Genomic DNA, 17,820 nt, shown 5'->3' with positions numbered 1-17,820 from the left:
TTGCGTCATAATCACGTGGCAGTCATGAGACTTTAGGTTCTGAAACTTTTTCTCTGGCATATTTATTATTCCCTTTATATTCGACGAGAAGCCAGTCGTGACCTTCATACTGAGCAGGCATTCAAAGAAGATTTCTTTCTCTTCTTTCGTAAGAGCGTAGCTGGCAGGACCTTTATACTGCTTCGGAGGCATGCCGTCTTTTTCGTGCAAACGTTGCAGGTCCTCCCGTGCCTCAGGTGTATCTTTTGTCTACCCATACACACCCAAGAAGCCTAGCAGGTTCACGCAAAAGTTCTTCGTCATGTGCATCACGTCGATTGAGGAGTGGACCTCTAGGTCTTTCCAGTAGGGTAGGTCCCAAAATATAGATTTCTTCTTCCACATGGGTGCGTGTCCCTCAGCGTCATTCGGAACAGCTAGTCCACCGGGACCCTTTCCAAAGATTACGTAGTGTAAATCATTGACCATAGCAAGCACGTGATCACCGGTGCGCATGGCGGGCTTCTTCCGGTGATCTGCCTCACCTTTGAAATGCTTGCCTTTCTTTCGACATTGATGGTTGGTGGGAAGAAATCGACGATGGCCCAGGTACACATTCTTCCTGCATTTGTCCAGGTATATACTTTTAGTGTCATCTAAATAGTGCGTGGATGCGTAGTATCCTTTGTTTGTCTGTCCTGAAAGGTTACTGAGAGCGGGCCAATCGTTGATGGTCACGAACAGCAACGCCTTAAGGTTAAATTCCTCCTGTCTGTGCTCATCCCACGTACGTACACCGTTTTCATTCCCCAGCTGTAAAAGTTCTTCAACTAATGGCCTTAGGTACACATCAATTTCGTTGCCGGGTTGCTTAGGGCCTTGGATGAGAACTGGCATCATAATGAACTTCCACTTCATGCACATCCAAGGAGGAAGGTTATACATATATAGAGTCACGGGCCAGGTGCTGTGATTGCTGCTCTACTCCCCGAAAGGATTAATGCCATCCGCGCTTAAAGCAAACCATACATTCCTTGGGTCCTTTGCAAACTCATCCCGGTACTTTCTCTCGATTTTTCTCCACTGTGACCCGTCAGCGGGTGCTCTCAACTTCCCATCTTTCTTTCGGTTCTCACTGTGCTATCGCATCAACTTGGCATGCTCTTCGTTTTTGAACAGACGTTTCAACCGTGGTATTATAGGAGCATACCACATCACCTTCGCAGGAACCCTCTTCCTGGGGTCTCGCCGTCAACATCACCAGGGTCATCTCGTCTGATCTTATACCGCAATGCACCGCATAGCGGGCATGCATTCAGATCCTTGTATGCACCACGGTAGAGGATGCAGTCATTAGGGCATGCATGTATCTTCTCTACCTCCAATCCTAGAGGGCGTACGACCTTCTTTGCTGCGTATGTACTGTCGGGCAATTCGTTATCCTTTGGAAGCTTCTTCTTCAATATTTTCAGTAGCTTCTCAAATCCTTTGTCAGCCACAGCATTCTCTGCCTTCCACTGTAGCAATTCCAGTACGGTACCGAGCTTTGTGTTGCCATCTTCGCAATTGGGGTATAACCCTTTTTTGTGATCCTCTAACATGCGATCGAACTTCAGCTTCTCCTTTTGACTTTCACATTGCGTCCTTGCATCGACAATGACCCGGCGGAGATCATCATCATCGGGCACATCGTCTGGTTCCTCTTAATCTTCAGCAGCTTCACCCGTTGCAGCATCATTGGGCACATCGTCTGGTTCCTCTTGATCTTCACCAGCTCCCCCCATTGCAGCATCACCGTATTTAGGGGGCACATAGTTGTCATCGTAGTCTTCTTCTTCGCCGTCTTCCATCATAACCTCTATTTCTCCGTGGGTCATCCAAACATTATAGTGTGGCATGAAACCCTTGTAAAGCAGGTGGGAGTGAAGGATTTTCCGGTTAGAGTAAGACCTCGTATTCCCACATTCAGTGCATGGACAACACATAAAACCATTCTGCTTGTTTGCCTCAGCCGCATCGAGAAACTCATGCACGCCCTTAATGTACTCGCGGGTGTGTCTATCACCGTACATCCATTGCCAGTTCATCTGCGTGCATTATATATAATTAAGTGTCCAAATTAATAGAAGTTCATCATCACATTAAAACCAAAGTGCATACATAGTTCTCATCTAACAACATATAGCTCTCCGAAGCATCTAATTAATTAAACCATACATTGAAACTATGTAAAACATTTTAATGCGAAAACAAACGCGATCATAATCGCAACCAAGGTAACAATTGATCCAACGGCATAATGATACCAAGCCTCGGTATGAATGTCATATTTTCTAATCTTTCTAATCTTCAAGCGCATTGCATCCATCTTGATCTTGTGATCATCGACGACATCCGCAACATGCAACTCCAATATCATCTTCTCCTCCTCAATTTTTTTTATTTTTTCCTTCAAGAAATTGTTTTCTTCTTGAACTAAATTTAACCTCTCGACAATAGGGTCGGTTGGAATTTCTGGTTCACATACATCCTAGATAAATAAAATCTATGTCACGTTGGTCGGCATAATTTTCATAAACAATAAATGAACCAATAGTTATAAAGATAATATATATACCACAAACGAATCATAGACAGGACGAGGGCCGACGGGGGCGGATACCAAAACCATCGCACTATATAAGATGCAATAATAAATATAAGAAAATGATATAAGTATCTATCTAAACATACAAGTAAGAATATTTTTCTTTTCAGAATGAAGATAAGAACAAGAGGCTCACCACGGTGGTGTCGGTGATGAGATCGGCGTGGGTGATCGACGGCGGTGAAGACGGGGACGGGGCGTGACGGACCGCTAAATCTAGACAGATATTATGGAAAATGGAGTTTGGAGGTCGAGCTTGGAGAGGAGAAAGCTTAAGTAGTGTGGCTCGGGCATTCCATCGAACACCTTGTGTGCATAGGAGGTGAGCTAGAGCACCACAAAGCCCTTTCCCCCTCGGCCAGAGAAAAACAGAGCACTGGGGTGCTCTGCTCGCGAGTGAGGGGTATATATAGGCACCTCATTGGTCCTGGTTAGTGACATGAGCCGGGACTAAAGGGGAGCCTTTGGTCCCGGTTCAAGCCACGAACCGGGACCAATGATGGTGGGCCAGGAGCGAGGCCCATTGGTCCCGGTTCATCCCACCAACCGGGACCAAAAGGTCCAGATGAACTGGGACCAATGGCCCACGTGGCCCGGCCGGCCCACTGGGCTCACGAACCGGAACCAATGCCCACATTGGTCCCGCTTCTGGACTGAACCGGGACTAATGGGCTGACCCGGCCTGGACCAAAGCCCTGTTTTCTACTAGTGCACGCATGCGTGTGGGCGAAGTTGATAATGCCCACACGCCCGTATGTCAGTCCTTGTACCCTTCTGGTCCCGCACGCGACGCGTGACGCCCACCGCGCGCCCGCTGTTGCCATGGTCCAGACCCTCGTCCATGTTCGTTTATCTGCAGTTGCCATGTCGCTGAACTACGGTTGCCATGTCGGACAACTGCAGTTGCCATGGTTGCTCAACTGCAGTTGCCATGTATGGTCTGATCTAATGTAGTTGCATGATTTCATAACTTTAGGAGTTGCCACATACTAACACTAGGCAGTTGAGAGAGTTGCCATGTGCTCACAAGCATGCTAGGGCAGTTGCCATGTAAAAAGGAAGAGTTGCCATCTGCTTACGTGCACGTTAGGGCAGTTGCCATGTACGTGCACGTTGGGGCAGTTGCCATGTACCATTCAAAAACACATGGCAACTCGGTAAAAGACAGTTGCCATATGCTTACGTGCACACTAGGCAGTTGCCGTGTACCCTGCAAAAACACATGGCAATTCAGGTAAAAAAAAGAGTTGTCACCTGCTTATAAAGCACACTAGAGGCAGTTGCCATGTGCGCTGCAAAAACACATAGCAACTAGCAGCTTACGTGTGGGAGAGGAGACGGGCGTGTGGGCGAGATGGCAAATGCCCACACACCAGCCTTTGTGCGTGACTGAAAACTGGTGTTGGTGAACTGCTAAACGCCCACACACCGACCCCTCCGTATGGTAAAACGGATGTGTGGGCGAACTATGTCACACACCAGACACACGCTTTGTCCTACGTGGCATAGAAAATCAGCCAAATTATGTCAAGATTCGTGCATATAGTACTGAACGGTGATGAATGCGTGTGGTCGAGATGGTCAACGCCCACACGTGTGGGCGTTAACATTTCCGATGATATATAGTAGAGCACCAGGTAACATGTATGCATGCCGTGACTGCCAGAGGGGAGATCGTCGATCGACTCGATTCGATACTGGCGGGGAACACCTAGCCACTGCCGCTTTCGTTCGCCATGGCTCACAACGCAGCCGACGCAGTTGATCACGGCGAAGGCATCCGGACGTCGTCGAGGTGCGTCACGGAGGGTTCGATGCACGATTTCGAGGTGACCAACTACCCGCTGCTCGAGGGCATGGGCGTCGGAACGTACATTAGCTCGAGCACGTTCAGTATCGGCGGCTACGACTGGAACGTCGGGTTCTACCCGGACGGAGACAGGGAGGACGCTGCCGGCCACGCGTCAGCCTTCTTGTGTTACCTCAGCCCGGCCAAGGACGTGGTGATGACAAACATCACCTTAACCATGCTGGACGATCAAGGCAACGTACAAGCAACTGGCCAGTTACCGGGGGCCACCTTTTCTCCAGGGGAAGAAAATGATACCTGGGGCATTGGAAAATTCGTGGAGATATCCAAGCTGAAATCGTCACCTCGCCTCCTAACAATAAGGTGCGTTCTCACTGTGATCAGAGAACCACCAGCAGAGTGCAAGAGCAATCTCATCGTGGAGCCTCCGCCGGAGCTGCCCGGGCGCCTGGAGCGTGCCCTCAAGGACGGGAAAGGCGCCGACGTCACGCTCCTCGTGGGCGGCACGGAGTTGAGCGCGCACAGGTTCATGCTTGCCGCGCAGTCCCCGGTTTTCGACGCTCAGCTCTTCGGTCCGGTGATGGATAAGGACACACCGTGCTTGGAGATCGTTGACATGGAGCCGGCCATCTTCGAGATGCTTCTTCACTACGTCTACACGGATTCACTGCCATCGTGTAGTGACGGTGATTACGATGCAGGCACACTGCAGCATCTGCTAGTCGCCGCGGTCCGGTACGGGCTGGACAGGTTGAAGGTGATGTGTGAAGGGGGGTTGTGCAAAAGCATCGACGTGGACACCATCATGAGTACATTGGCGCTAGCAAATCAGCACTGCTGCGAGCGGCTCAAGAATGCCTGCTTGGAGTTTTTATTGTCATCGCGGGAAGCCATGGTTGCAGTCATGGAAACCGACGGGTTCGAACACCTAATGGCAAGTTGCCCCATGCTGGAGCTGGATAAGAGTCTCGGGCAAAAATTACCCATCAAGAGGAAGTATCCATCAAGTTGAAAAAATTCAGGGAGAAGATTTTAATTTATTTTGTAAATCACCTCTTGCATGAGGTTGGTAGAGCAATGAAGCCTTATTTTTATAATTAACACATGCTAATTTCTATGCTGGTATTTATTGTTAAAACTAGAGAATACCTCGCGCGTTGCTGCAGAAATTATTTGCAATATATTTCAGTGATTTGATTAAGCTTCCATCATTGAATTAATAATATAGTTCCTCCATCCCAAAATAAGTGTCTTGACCTTAGTACAACTTTGTACTAAAGTTAAGACACTTATTTTGGAATGGAGGGAGTATGAACTAAAGCTAAAAATAAATATTATATATTTTATTTGATTATTGTGTAGTCAAAAAATATTTTGAATACAAGTGGCATAATGTAATGGAAAACTTTTTTCATGCATGTTGAGTGGATCTTTAATGAGGTGGCATGTATAGTGAGATGGAAGGAGTGCATGAGATCAACTAATAATGGATTTTTTTCTCATACATGTAGTGGTGAGCGTGAGGTGGCATGTGTGCATGTTGAGATAAATATGATAGTGGGGATCAACTTCTTATGTATATAGGATTACTCTTATCTTCTTTAAATACTATAGCCCGTACAAATGCATGGACAACATAATAGTAATATTTTTTCACGATGACTTATGATCAGTTTAAATACTTAGTATGGTGAGGAAATTGCAGTAGGGTCCATGAACATGCTTGGTGGAAACATTTTAGTCCATCAACTTAGAAAATGTAATGCACTGGTCCATCATTTTTTGGTGGGAACCTTATAGTTCAAAATGTGCTGTGCTTTTTTGGGGCAAAAACCAATATATATTTTCCACTCATGACCCTATAGAAAATCAAGGAAATATTTCCTGGATTTTTGGATGACTCGGCTTATCTTTGCAGTTATCCTTATTTAGCAGAATCTATTGAGTGTTCCATTGAAAGGAAAAGAGCTATTCATTGTAAGATTGATTCAGACAACCTAACCTAAGTCACTATCAATTCCCTCCTTTACCGAAAAAGGCTTTCGCCCCGCTTTATATATAAAGTATACCGCCCAAGCCACAAACAAACACACGAGTTCAGCCACAGCACGCCCAAGGCACGGAGGTCCAACAGACACACACAAGCACGACACAAGGTACCAGGGTTAATGCTGAGGGCACAGTTCAACAAGCCCAAAGAAAGAAACAGAAAAAAGGAGGCCGGCACACCGGCACACCGGAGACATCTGGACATCTAATCTGGCTCTGGAGGAGGCGGCGGAAGCGGAGGCGCCACGTGGAAGACCATCGCTCGAAGGTCGGAGATGAGAGTGTTGATGGCGTTCCGATCCTGGATGCGGCTTAGCGGCTGCCAGAGTTGTAAGAAACTACACATTTTAAAAATGGCATCAGTCGCACGATGAAGAGAAGATCACAGTATGATAAGCCTATTGCGTACGGTCCAAAGGGTCCAGGTGAGCACCCCAACACAAAGCCACCTAATGTGGCGGTGACGGGGGGCAGAGGCCTGAATCACCGCCAGCAAGTCGGGGAAGTTGGTGTTACACCAAGTTCCCCCAACCACGTCGCGGAAGCAGGACCAAAGGAACTGGGCGGTCACGCAAGAGAAAAAGATGTGGTTAGCATCTTCGGCTATGCCACAGATGGGGCACAGGACGTCGCCAGGCCCGTTGCGCTTCCGCACCTCAACACCAGAGGGCAAGTGACCACGGATCCACTGCCAGAGAGAGATCCTGATCTTCAAAGGGAGGTGGATATCCTAAATCAAACTAAATGGCTCTGGGGCCGTAGATGGAGCAATCGCTTGGTAGAGGGACTTGGTGGAGAAGCGGCCCGAAGGCTCAAGACGCCACGAGAGGAAAGCCTCAGCGTTGTCCACGTCGAGAGGCTGAAGGGCGATGACCTGAAGGAGAGCGTCCTACGCTGCGACCTCAAGGGGGCCAAAAGGGAGACGGAACGTAAGGCGCCCTAAGTCAATAAGGGCCACCTCCACGGAGACCCGAGGGTCAGCCGTGATGGCGAATAGCTCGGGGAAGCGGGCGGCCAGGGGAAGATCGCCAACCCAACGATCGAACCAAAACAAGGTCGAGGCACCAGAACCCACAGAGATGGACGTGCCCGATGCGAAGGACTGGCATGAGTTGGACCACGGCTTGCCTGAACTGGGATCCTCCCGAGCGCCGGCAAAAGGCAAGGGGCTGGCCTCGAAGGTATTTGGAAAGGATAATGTCCAACCACAGGCCGCCCTAGCCATTGGCAATCCGCCACAGCCAACGGGTCAGGAGAGCAATATTCATGCACCTGGAGGCCATGATCCCAAGACTTCCCTGGTCTTTGGGTTTGCAGATGTCTGGCCAGCTAACCATGTGGTATTTCTGCTTGTCCCCCTCGCTCGCCCAGAAGAATTTGGATTGGTACTTGGCAATCTCCTGATGCAGGGTCTCATGTAAGCTATAGAAGCTCATTAGGAACCAGAGGAGGCTGGAGAGGGAGGAGTTGATGAGAATCACCCGAGCAGCCTTGGAAAGCCACCTGTCCCTCCAGGGTTCCATCCGGTGCTGCGGGCGGGTTACGGTCGGCCACAGGTCCACCACCGTGAGCTTGGAATCGCTAGTGGGAATCCCCAAATAAGTGGTGGGGACGGAGCCCAGTCTACAGTTAAGGCGATCGGCCATCCCTTGACACTCCTCCTGGGAGTAGCCAAGGATCATCACCTCGCTCTTGTCGAAGTTGATTGTGAGGCCCGACATCTGCTGGAAGCAGAGGAGGAGGAACTTAAGATTGGCGATGTCAGCATCCGAACCCTCGATCACTCCTCAATTCCCTCTTTCCGCTCCTTGAAGATGAAACAAACCATTCTGGCTTGAGCTTCAACGTCAAAAGGGTGCTAGTACTTATTGGTGTGGCATCCACGGATCCGCCCTACAATAGCTTTGAGATTCGTGTGTTAGGAGGCTCACACCGTATGTATACCACTATATTGCAGTGACCCATCTTTTGTACCTTTGATTTTAGTCAATTTAGCGCCAGCTCAATATGACCCATGTTTAGTCAAATCAACATCGGCGTCAGCAATAGAGTATTATTTTTTTGTGAGTCGAGGATACGCATGCAAGTTTTATAGGACGGCGGTTCGACCCGCAATGTTGTATGGCGTTGAATGTTGGCCGACTAAAAGGCGACACGTTCAACAGTTAGGTGTGGCGGAGACACGTATGTTGAGATGGATGTGTGCCCACACGAGGAAGGATCGAGTCCAGAATGATGATATACGAGATAGAGTTGGGGTAGCACCAATTGAAAAGAAGCTTGTCCAACATCATCTGAGATGGTTTGTGCATATTTAGCGCAGGCCTCCATAAGCTCCAGTGTATAGCGGATGGTTAAAACGTGCGGAGAATGTCAAGAGAGGACGGGGTAGACTGAATTTGACATGGGAGGAACCCATTAAAAGAGACCTAAATGATTGGAGTATCACCAAAGAACTAGCTATGGACAGGGGTGCGTGAAACCTTGCTATCCTTGTGATAGAGTCATGAGTTGGTTGCGAGATCTTATGGATTTCACCTCTAGCATATTTAGGACTAAAGGCTGATCTTTTGCACCTTTAGTTTTAGTCAATTTAGTGCCAGCTCAATATGACCCATGTTTAGTCAAATCAACATCGACGCCAGCAATAGAGTATCATTTTTTGCGAGTCGAGGATATGCATGCATACATCATCTCCAGAACGTATCCTGTGCACCATACTAATTGGTGCACCGGATGCACCAATAGCATTTGAGTCGCTGGATACGAAACAGAGAGATGGGAGTAGGCCGAACGTGGAGCTATTTTTTTTAAATAATACATTTTTTTATTAATTTTTATAAATATTACATTGGGTAAATTTTCTTTAAAAATAATACACCGTCGGCCCGCTGCAGGCCGACTGGGCCTAGTCGGCCCACAGCAGGCCGATTGGATTCCAGTCGGCCTACAGCTGGCCGACTGGCCCCTGTCGGCCCACTATGGGCTGATTGGGTCCTGTCGGCCCACTGTGGGCCGACTGGAGCTAATTGGCTCGTTGTGCGCTAATTGTTTTTATAAAAAAAGTAGGCATAAAAAATAAATGTTTAAAAAGATGTTAATCATGTAATTAAAAAATGTTAGACGTGTATAAAAAATGTTCCTGATGTATACAAAAAATGTAAAATATATATGCAAAAAAGTTGACTAAAAATATTTTTTAAAAAGTGTTAAGCATGTATTTAAAAATTGCTGGAACATTTGTAAAAAGGACCTCATACTATGTTAAAAACAATGCCCACTTCACACTTTCCTTTCCCTTCATTAATTCGGTGTGGAGTTTCAACATTTTTGTTTTTTTCCTTTGACTGTCATTTTTATTTTGACAAGATGTTCGAAAAAAATCAATGTTGAATACATTTTAAATTTTTTGAAAATTTTATTTATAAACATAACCGTAACACGTACTATATGTTTTCTATTGAAACATAGATGTACTCTATATGTTTTCGTACTCTGCCAATCCATCCACATGTCGCGTGCACATGCTTAAATTAAATATCAAGTGGAGTTTAATAAAAAAGTAATAATCATTCAAAAACATATTCAACATTGATCTTGTTTCAAACATCTCATCAAGACAAAATTGAAAGTCAAAATGGATTCAAAATCAAACATTCGGTTCAAAATATATAATCACTGTAATTTGGCGAAAAAATTAAACACACAAATTTACTGATGGAGGAATGTGATGTGGAGTGCGGGTCAAATGTAATAAAACCCTATGATTGCTTCTATAAATACGTTATAGTGGCAAAAACTGGCCCCTTGCATTTTTTTTCATCGAATGGCCCAAAAATCTATTGGACGACCAGGTGCACCTGATACGTTCTCACAACATCTCTCCTCTCTATCCATCCCAAAGAAATCCACGTTTTTTTTACAAATTTAGATGGTCAATATCTCTCACACTAACATTTTGTTGTTGAAATTATTTATATATTCAAATTCCTTGTCACATGACCTATAGAATAAGATCAATCTTTAATATATTTCAACTAGTTTAAAATTAAAATGTTTCATATATTGCAAAAAACAACATGTTTCACATATTTAAAAAAAAATGACCAGTCTTGGATATATTTAAAACACTTTTAAATGTGAGAGATTTAATCCCTTATTTCACTCAACCTTTTCAGTATGTGAAACTTCTTATTTGTCAAGCTGGGTACTTCAGTGTGTGAATCTGATATTTGTGAAATAAAACTGAAAATGAAATATGATATCTATGAACCTCCTTACTTCAATGTTTTTTTGTGATGTTGCTTATTCCATTCATTTCAATTTAAATTACATTTTACATATACCAACGTCCTTCAAAAAATAAATTAATGTTTTTAAACAAGTGAAGTTAGCTTTTGAAAATAACTGAAACAATTCTTTCAATTGAAATGAGTGAAATCAGTTTTTCAAAGGATGAAAATCAAGATTTTATGATGTGTAAAATCCTTTTGTAAATGAGTAATAAAATGTTCTAATTGCTTTTTTAATGACTGAAATTTATTTTTGAAATGAGTGAGTTCTTGAAATATATTTTTATAAACTGAGTGGAATAAAAAAAATTCATTGAGTGAAATCTTTTTTGAGCTAAGCCATATTTTTTTGAAGATGATTACAAAATGAGTGAATTCAACATTTTTAAGAGAGAAATGAATTTTTAAAATGAGTGAAAAATGTATTTCCAAATGTGAGCAATTTTTTTCTTCGAAATGAGTGAAATCAGTGTTATAGCAATTGGTGAAGTATACATTTTGATATGAGTGAAATAATTTTTTTAAATGAGTGAATTCTTCAAATTGAGACAAGCTTTTCGAAATGAGTGAAATCTCTTTTTTGAAGTGGATGTTATTTTTTTTTCTGAAATGAGTGATATATACTTTTGAATGAGTGAAATTAGTTTTTGAAGTGAGTGAATTTTCTGTTCATAAAATGAGATAAATCGTCTTTTCAAAATGGGTGGAACATGTTTTAAAAATGGTTGCAATTACTTCCTCCATCAGGAATTACTTGTCGTTCAAATAGATTTATTAGCACTGAAATACATCTAGATATATCCATTCCAGTGACAAGTAATTCCGCACTAGGAAAACTCTTAAGTCCGATTAGCCTCCTCAACGATCTTCATCAAGCTCCGCCACTAAGAAGAGCCCCGTCTTCCTCCTCTCACGTCCCAGCGCTAGCCTCCGAGTTCTACCTTGTTGACATTGGACGCTTCACCAGGTCAGCTCACTTTGCAACATGCAGTCCATTGGATTCTTAGATATATTCGAGATCAAAAGGTCTGGTTCAAAACTATATTGCTTCATCAGATCGGAATATAAAGGGGGTCAGGATCACTTAGGTTTATTGATTAGCTCTCTGTTGCCTTCTTGGACTGGGATCACTTACGATTTAATGTGTCCCACTACGTACGAATCAGTACGGTTACTTATTAAAGTTCCTGATCGAGCTCTAATGGATTTCGTTAAAGCCTAAAAAACATATGTAGCACTTTTTGATCGTGGTTAGGTTTTATGTTCTTTGGTTGATAATGTTCTACTAGAAATCAATATATACCATGGTTAATTACGTACCTGCTAATCTACTCTTGGTAGCTTATTATGGCTATATCCATGTGTACTCTCTCGGAGGACTAGATAATGTCTGTATGAATGTTGTGGAATTCGTTGACCCTATGCAGGTGCAGCTCGATCGATCCAGTTAGTGAGCAAAGAAGACATGGTGCAAGGCTTCATTTTTGTCCCCGACACGTGGAGCGGTGTCGCACTGCGGCTGCCGTCACGATCATGTTTGCTCCCGGTGCAGTGTCATACACCTTCGACTGGTAAGTGAAAAAACCCCTCATTAATGATGATGAAAATAGCCATGATGGGGCTAATCAGAGTTGAGGGAGCGAAGAAGATAAGTTATGCATGAGCTCTGAGAAATAATTGGTATTCAAACCTAATAATTAGGGGTAGTTTTCCCATTGTGTGTGTGTGTGTGTGGGGGGGGGGGGGGGGAAGGGCCCCCTTTGGCCCCGTGAAGCTCCGCCACTGTATGTATGTACGTATGTATGTATGTTTAGCGATGTGCTAGACTCTTTCATGAGCGTCGGCCAGGCATGCATCTAAATTGCCAGTGGGTTGACCAAGGACAATGTTCAGCGGTCCGACATCACCTCCTCTTAGAGCTCCTTGACGCGATACGCCGTCTTTGTTTCTAGGATTAATTGACATCTAGTGGATATCTGCACAATTATATTGCAGTGGTTTCTTGTCAGAGATGAAGTTGCAATTGCATTTTTCCAACCAATCCTTGTTTCTATATATCTCGAACTTGGCTAGCTAAGCTAGCCCGATCAATATATGCCATGCATGCATCCATACTAGTGGTTGGGGCGCCACCCTGTGGCGCCGCTTGAGAGGAAGTTGTGCACACGTTTTCATTTAAAAAAATACATAGAGTCCTCGCCTCCGTCTAAAAAAACATCTCAGAAAAAACCTCACCTTCATCTAAAAAAGAAGTAAAAAAGGAAAATAAAAACTTACCACCCCAGGCTACCAGCGAGCGTCACTTTGCATAACCCTTCATTTAAAAAAATACAAGAGGTCCTCACATCCATCTAAAAAACACATTTAAAAAATAATCCTCACCTTCATCTAAAAAAATCCAAAAGATTTCTCACCGCAGCCAACCAGCTTGCGCCATGTGGCATAGCTGGTTGGCCCCCTTCATGCGACGCTTAATGAGTTTAATGGAGGTAGTATTACATTTTAAATAAATAATATCACATATATCATATATTTCAAATGAGTGTTTTTTATTTTTTTGTGAAATATACTTTTAAAGTGAGCGAAATTAGTTTTTGAAATAAGTGAAATCTGTTTTTGTAAAATAAATGAAGTGTGCATTTTGGAATGACTCAGACCGATTTCATTAAATGAGTGAAAATAGTTTCTTGAAGTGAGTTAAATCAATTTTTCCAAAATGGGTGAAACCATTTTTTAATAAGAGTAAAATATTTATAAAACTAGATAACTCCCTGCGCGTTCCTGTGGATTTTTTTAACAATGAACTTATACAAAACAAATTTAGAATAAATGAGACTAGTACCACACTACCTAGGGGTAAATGGAGGGTGGTTGCATGTTGTATATTCTTGTGACATTCAAGTTCAATTATTTATTGTTGAAAAATAAAAACAATTAATGATGTTGATGACTTTCATGTTGTTTGAGGATGTGGAGGGCATGCATGTAGTAGAAAGTAGAAAGTTAAATGGTTACGTGGGCGCTTGATGATGTGGATGGGAGGTGGCATGTGTGAGACATATGTGATGAGGTGGATAGGTTGCATGTTAAGATAAATAAGATAGTGCGGATGAACTTCTTAGGTATATATAGGATGAGTGAAATCTTATTTATTGAATGAGTGACATATATTTTTGAAATGAGTGAAATCAGTTTTGAAATGAGTAAAATATTTTCTCTAGAATAAGTGAAATCTGCATTCAAAATTCACCAAAACCATTTTTAATGAGTTAATTTGTTTTTTGAAATGTGTGAAATCTATTTTTAAATTGAGTGAAATTTGATGAATTTAAAATGAGTGAAATCTGAATAAAGTGAAATCATTAGTGAATGCAATTTTTCTGGAATGAGTCAAATATAAACACAAACTCATCCGCTGTTCCACCGATCGGTGATTGGTTCTCCACGCTGAAGCTGCAGTTTTAATAAATCAAGAAACATGGAAGCAATCGTATAACAGTAAAACTCCGGGGAGGTGCCAAGTCCAGCACCACACCTAGAATCATACGAGAACCGCCGATGATATATACTACATCAGAAAAGGAATACCTGTGCGTGCTGGACGGGAGATCGTGGATTGATATTGGCCCGGAACACGTACGTATAGCCGCCGCGTTCTCGTCCGCCATGGCTCACAACGCGGCCGCCGCAGCTGATCACGGCCAAGGCATCCGGACGTCGTCGAAGTGCGTCGTGGATGGCGCGACACACGATTTCGTGGTGATCAACTACCCGCTGCTCGATGGCATGTGCATCCGAAACTGCGTAATCTCCAGTGCGTTCAGGGTCGGCGGCTACGATTGGAGCATCATGTTCTACCCGGACGGAGCGGAAGTAGCCGGCTACGCGTCAGTCTACTTGAGTTATCTCAGCGAGGCCAAGGGCGGGGTGAGGACAAGCTTCACCTTAACCATGCTGGACGATCAAGGCAACGTACATGCAACCAGGCAGATACCTGGATTCATCTTCGGTGAGAAGGAAACCTGGGGCTTTTCCGACTTTGTAGAGAAATCGAAGCTGAGATCGTCATGTGTCCTAACAATAAGGTGTGTGCTCGCTGTGGTCAAAGAACCACCCTCGGAGTGCAAGAGCAATCTTATCGTGGACCCTCCGCCGGAGCTGCCCGGCCGCCTCCACCGCGCCCTCAAGAACGGGACAGGCACCGACATCACGCTCCTCGTGGGCGGCAAGGAGTTCAGCGCGCACAAGTTCATGCTGGCCGCGCAGTCGCCGGTCTTCGAAGCTCAGCTCTTTGGCTCGATGGCGAAGAAGGACATGCGGTGGATCAAGGTTGTCGACATGGAGCCGGCCATCTTCGAGATGCTTCTTCACTACGTCTACACGGATTCACTGCCGCCGTGTGGCCAAGACAATTATGATACAGCCACGATGCAGCATTTGCTAGTCGCCGCGGACCGGTACGGGCTGGACAGGTTGAAGGTGATGTGCGAAAAGAGGTTGTGGGAAAACATCAACGCGAGTTCAGTCATGAGTACATTGGCATTAGCAACTCACCACTACTGTGACCAGCTCAAGGAAGCATGCTTAGAGTTTATGTCGTCGTCGCAGGAAGTCATGGATGCAGTCGTGGTAACCGACGGGTTCCAACACCTCATGGCAACTTGCCCCATGCTAGATTTGATGAGGAACACTGGGGAAAAAGTAACCATCTAGAGGAAGTAATCCAAGCAAGAAGTGGAGATTCTAAAATTTCTTATACATAAATCCTATATTGTTTGAGGTTGGTAGAGCACTAAAGTTTTCCTTTAAAGTTAACATATGTAAATTTCTGCACTAGTCTAGTTGTTAAAATATATACTCTTAGCCTGAACTAGCATAGTAGCAAGCGAAAATGCACTTGCAACGTCATATAATAGTTCCCATGACAAAGTATGATGGTTTGAAATATCAATATAGTGATGTAACTGCATTGGGGATCCATAAACTTGGATGGTGAGAACGTTTTGGCCTATCATCAATTGATTAATTAGTCCTGTAACTTATCTCGAAGGATCCATAGACTTGTGTGGTGGTTACATTTTAACCCGTGAACCTGAAAACTAGATGACCCGTTACGCTTATGACCCCGTCGAGATCTACAGTCGGATCGGGCAATGCCCGCATTTGTCCGTTTGCACAACCAAGCCCCCTATTTGCAAGCTATCATTTCCAGATAATTCCATCAAACTTAGATATGGTATTACAACTCCATGAAACATAGATAAAAACATGCTATATTTGAAAGGAAAACTAATGTACCCGTACTCATTGTCATCGGGGATGTTGACGACCTCCTTGCCAAAAACACCGGCCTCGTGGACATTGGCGGTAGGCCGACTCAAGGGCGTCTCCTCCTCGTCGTCATCACCCATGAAAAGCCGTTGCGCTTGTTATTGCGGAGGTAGGTATAACACGTGATTTGCCACCACCAGCCGCTCGGACTCAAGCTACTCAAGAATGGACTGCTTATCAACCAAGAGGCCGAGATTGCCGACTAGCTCGCCGAATGAGGCAACACCTTTATGCTCACAACAGATCTACGCTTCCGCCGCGAGGTGGTCCACCCTTGCAGCTTGGGCTTGGTGGAAGTATTTGTTTGCCTCTTCCATGCCAAACCCGTCGACGAGGAATCCAACGATATAGTCAACCCTATGGGAGCCGTCTCTTCCTCCTTTCCTCCTCCCCGAGCTTGGCTCTGAAGAGGTCTAAGGTAGACCGGTCATAATGCGGTCAGCACATCATGCCTCGTCAATGTGCATCTCGGCCACGAGCTCCACCCAATGCTCCGGCGTGAGCACTTTTTAATATATGTTATCTGTTGGAAATATGAGCAATTTAACGAATGATTTTATTAACAGAAATACTAGAGAAAGCACGACTAGTATAGCAGTGATAAAACAAGTCATGCGATTTGACAAAGAGAAGGTAAATATCATCTGCATATATGAACTAGAACCAAACACATCTAGAACAGACACTAGGGCAAGAAGTTGTGACAGAACCTCTAACAGGAAGAGTATGAGAACGTAAGGAACGGGAGCAGATGCACCGGTCTTGGGGTCAGTGTCCTCGCCAGCCATGTCGTCGAGGAGGTTGTCGACTTCGGGGAAGTAGTCGTTGGAGTCCGGGGCATCCGTGACGAAGAAGTCAGTAGTCGCGCTGAGCGCTCCCCAAAAACCTTATCACCCTTCTCCCGTACATGACTCAAAAGGTGCGGTTCCGGAGGCCTACTGTCCCTACCTGCGGTGCATGCCGCAAGCCGGGATGGGGAAGAACGTAGCAGCAGTGCAGTGCTCAGGAACTTGTGGCGAGAGGAAGAAGAGGTTATGGTACATCTCTCTGAGAGGAGCGACCTGCCTTTTATAGGCGCAAGAGAAGGAGGCAAGAGGCTGCGCGTCGTGACGAGGCGTGGCGTGGCGGGCGGCGGAGAAGGAGCGCGCGTGGATGTCCCTCTTGTTCTCATCCTCATACATGTGGAGAAAGAGCCTCCCTTATAAAGAGGTCCAACTCCCTCTAAACTAGCAATGTGGGACTAAACTTTAGTTCCACCTCTTGCCTTGCACGAATGGGCTGCGTGGGCCTCTAGGATTTATTAGGAATTTCTGAAACTGCTATTGGGCTAGGCCCAAAATAGACAAAATTCCAGCAATCCCCCGCCAGATCCCAGAGGCACACAAAATTTGCCTTTGGTTCCAAAACACTGTTTTATATACCGGTACTGCAGTGGAGACTGTTAAGTTGAACTTCCACCTAGAACTCTATGCTACACTAGTAAGCAACTTGAACAGTGAACTGGGCCTTGAACTGCAAGTTTTCTACGAATCTAGCTTCACATAAAGCCTTGACCGATACGTGGCTACTGTGGGTCTTCCCCGCAGGTGGAGCTTATGTGTCATACTCCGAGACCTTTCATGAGTTTACTAGAGAGAACCCTACTCTCATAGATTACGACGTTTAACAATCAGACTCATATAGGTGTGTTCTTCAAACGATGTTCTGCAGGA

The 17,820-nt window shown here is 44.8% G+C and overlaps 1 protein-coding gene across 1 annotated transcript; it reads left to right on the top strand.

Moving 5' to 3' along the window:
* Positions 1-14,443: 14,443 nt before the first annotated feature.
* LOC125537939 (BTB/POZ and MATH domain-containing protein 1-like) lies at positions 14,444-15,490 on the top strand. The gene is made up of 2 exons (XM_048701255.1): positions 14,444-14,765; positions 14,934-15,490. Exons 1-2 carry the CDS (start codon positions 14,444-14,446, stop codon positions 15,488-15,490), a joined length of 879 nt encoding a protein of 292 aa, XP_048557212.1.
* Positions 15,491-17,820: the final 2,330 nt, after the last annotated feature.

Source organism: Triticum urartu, chromosome 2, assembly GCF_003073215.2.
Source record: "Triticum urartu cultivar G1812 chromosome 2, Tu2.1, whole genome shotgun sequence".
Classification (NCBI taxonomy): Eukaryota; Viridiplantae; Streptophyta; class Magnoliopsida; order Poales; family Poaceae; genus Triticum; species Triticum urartu.
This window is presented reverse-complemented; position numbering and strand designations above follow the sequence as displayed.

What these genes read in the sequence shown, in the direction of transcription:
- LOC125537939 (XM_048701255.1), top strand. Translation starts at nt 14,444, where the DNA reads ATGGCTCACAACGCGGCCGCCGCAGCTGATCACGGCCAAGGCATCCGG. An exon ending in CAACGTACATGCAACCAGGC is followed by an intron (nt 14,766 to 14,933) that starts AGATACCTGGAT and finishes ACCCTCCGCCGG; the next exon opens with AGCTGCCCGGCCGCCTCCAC.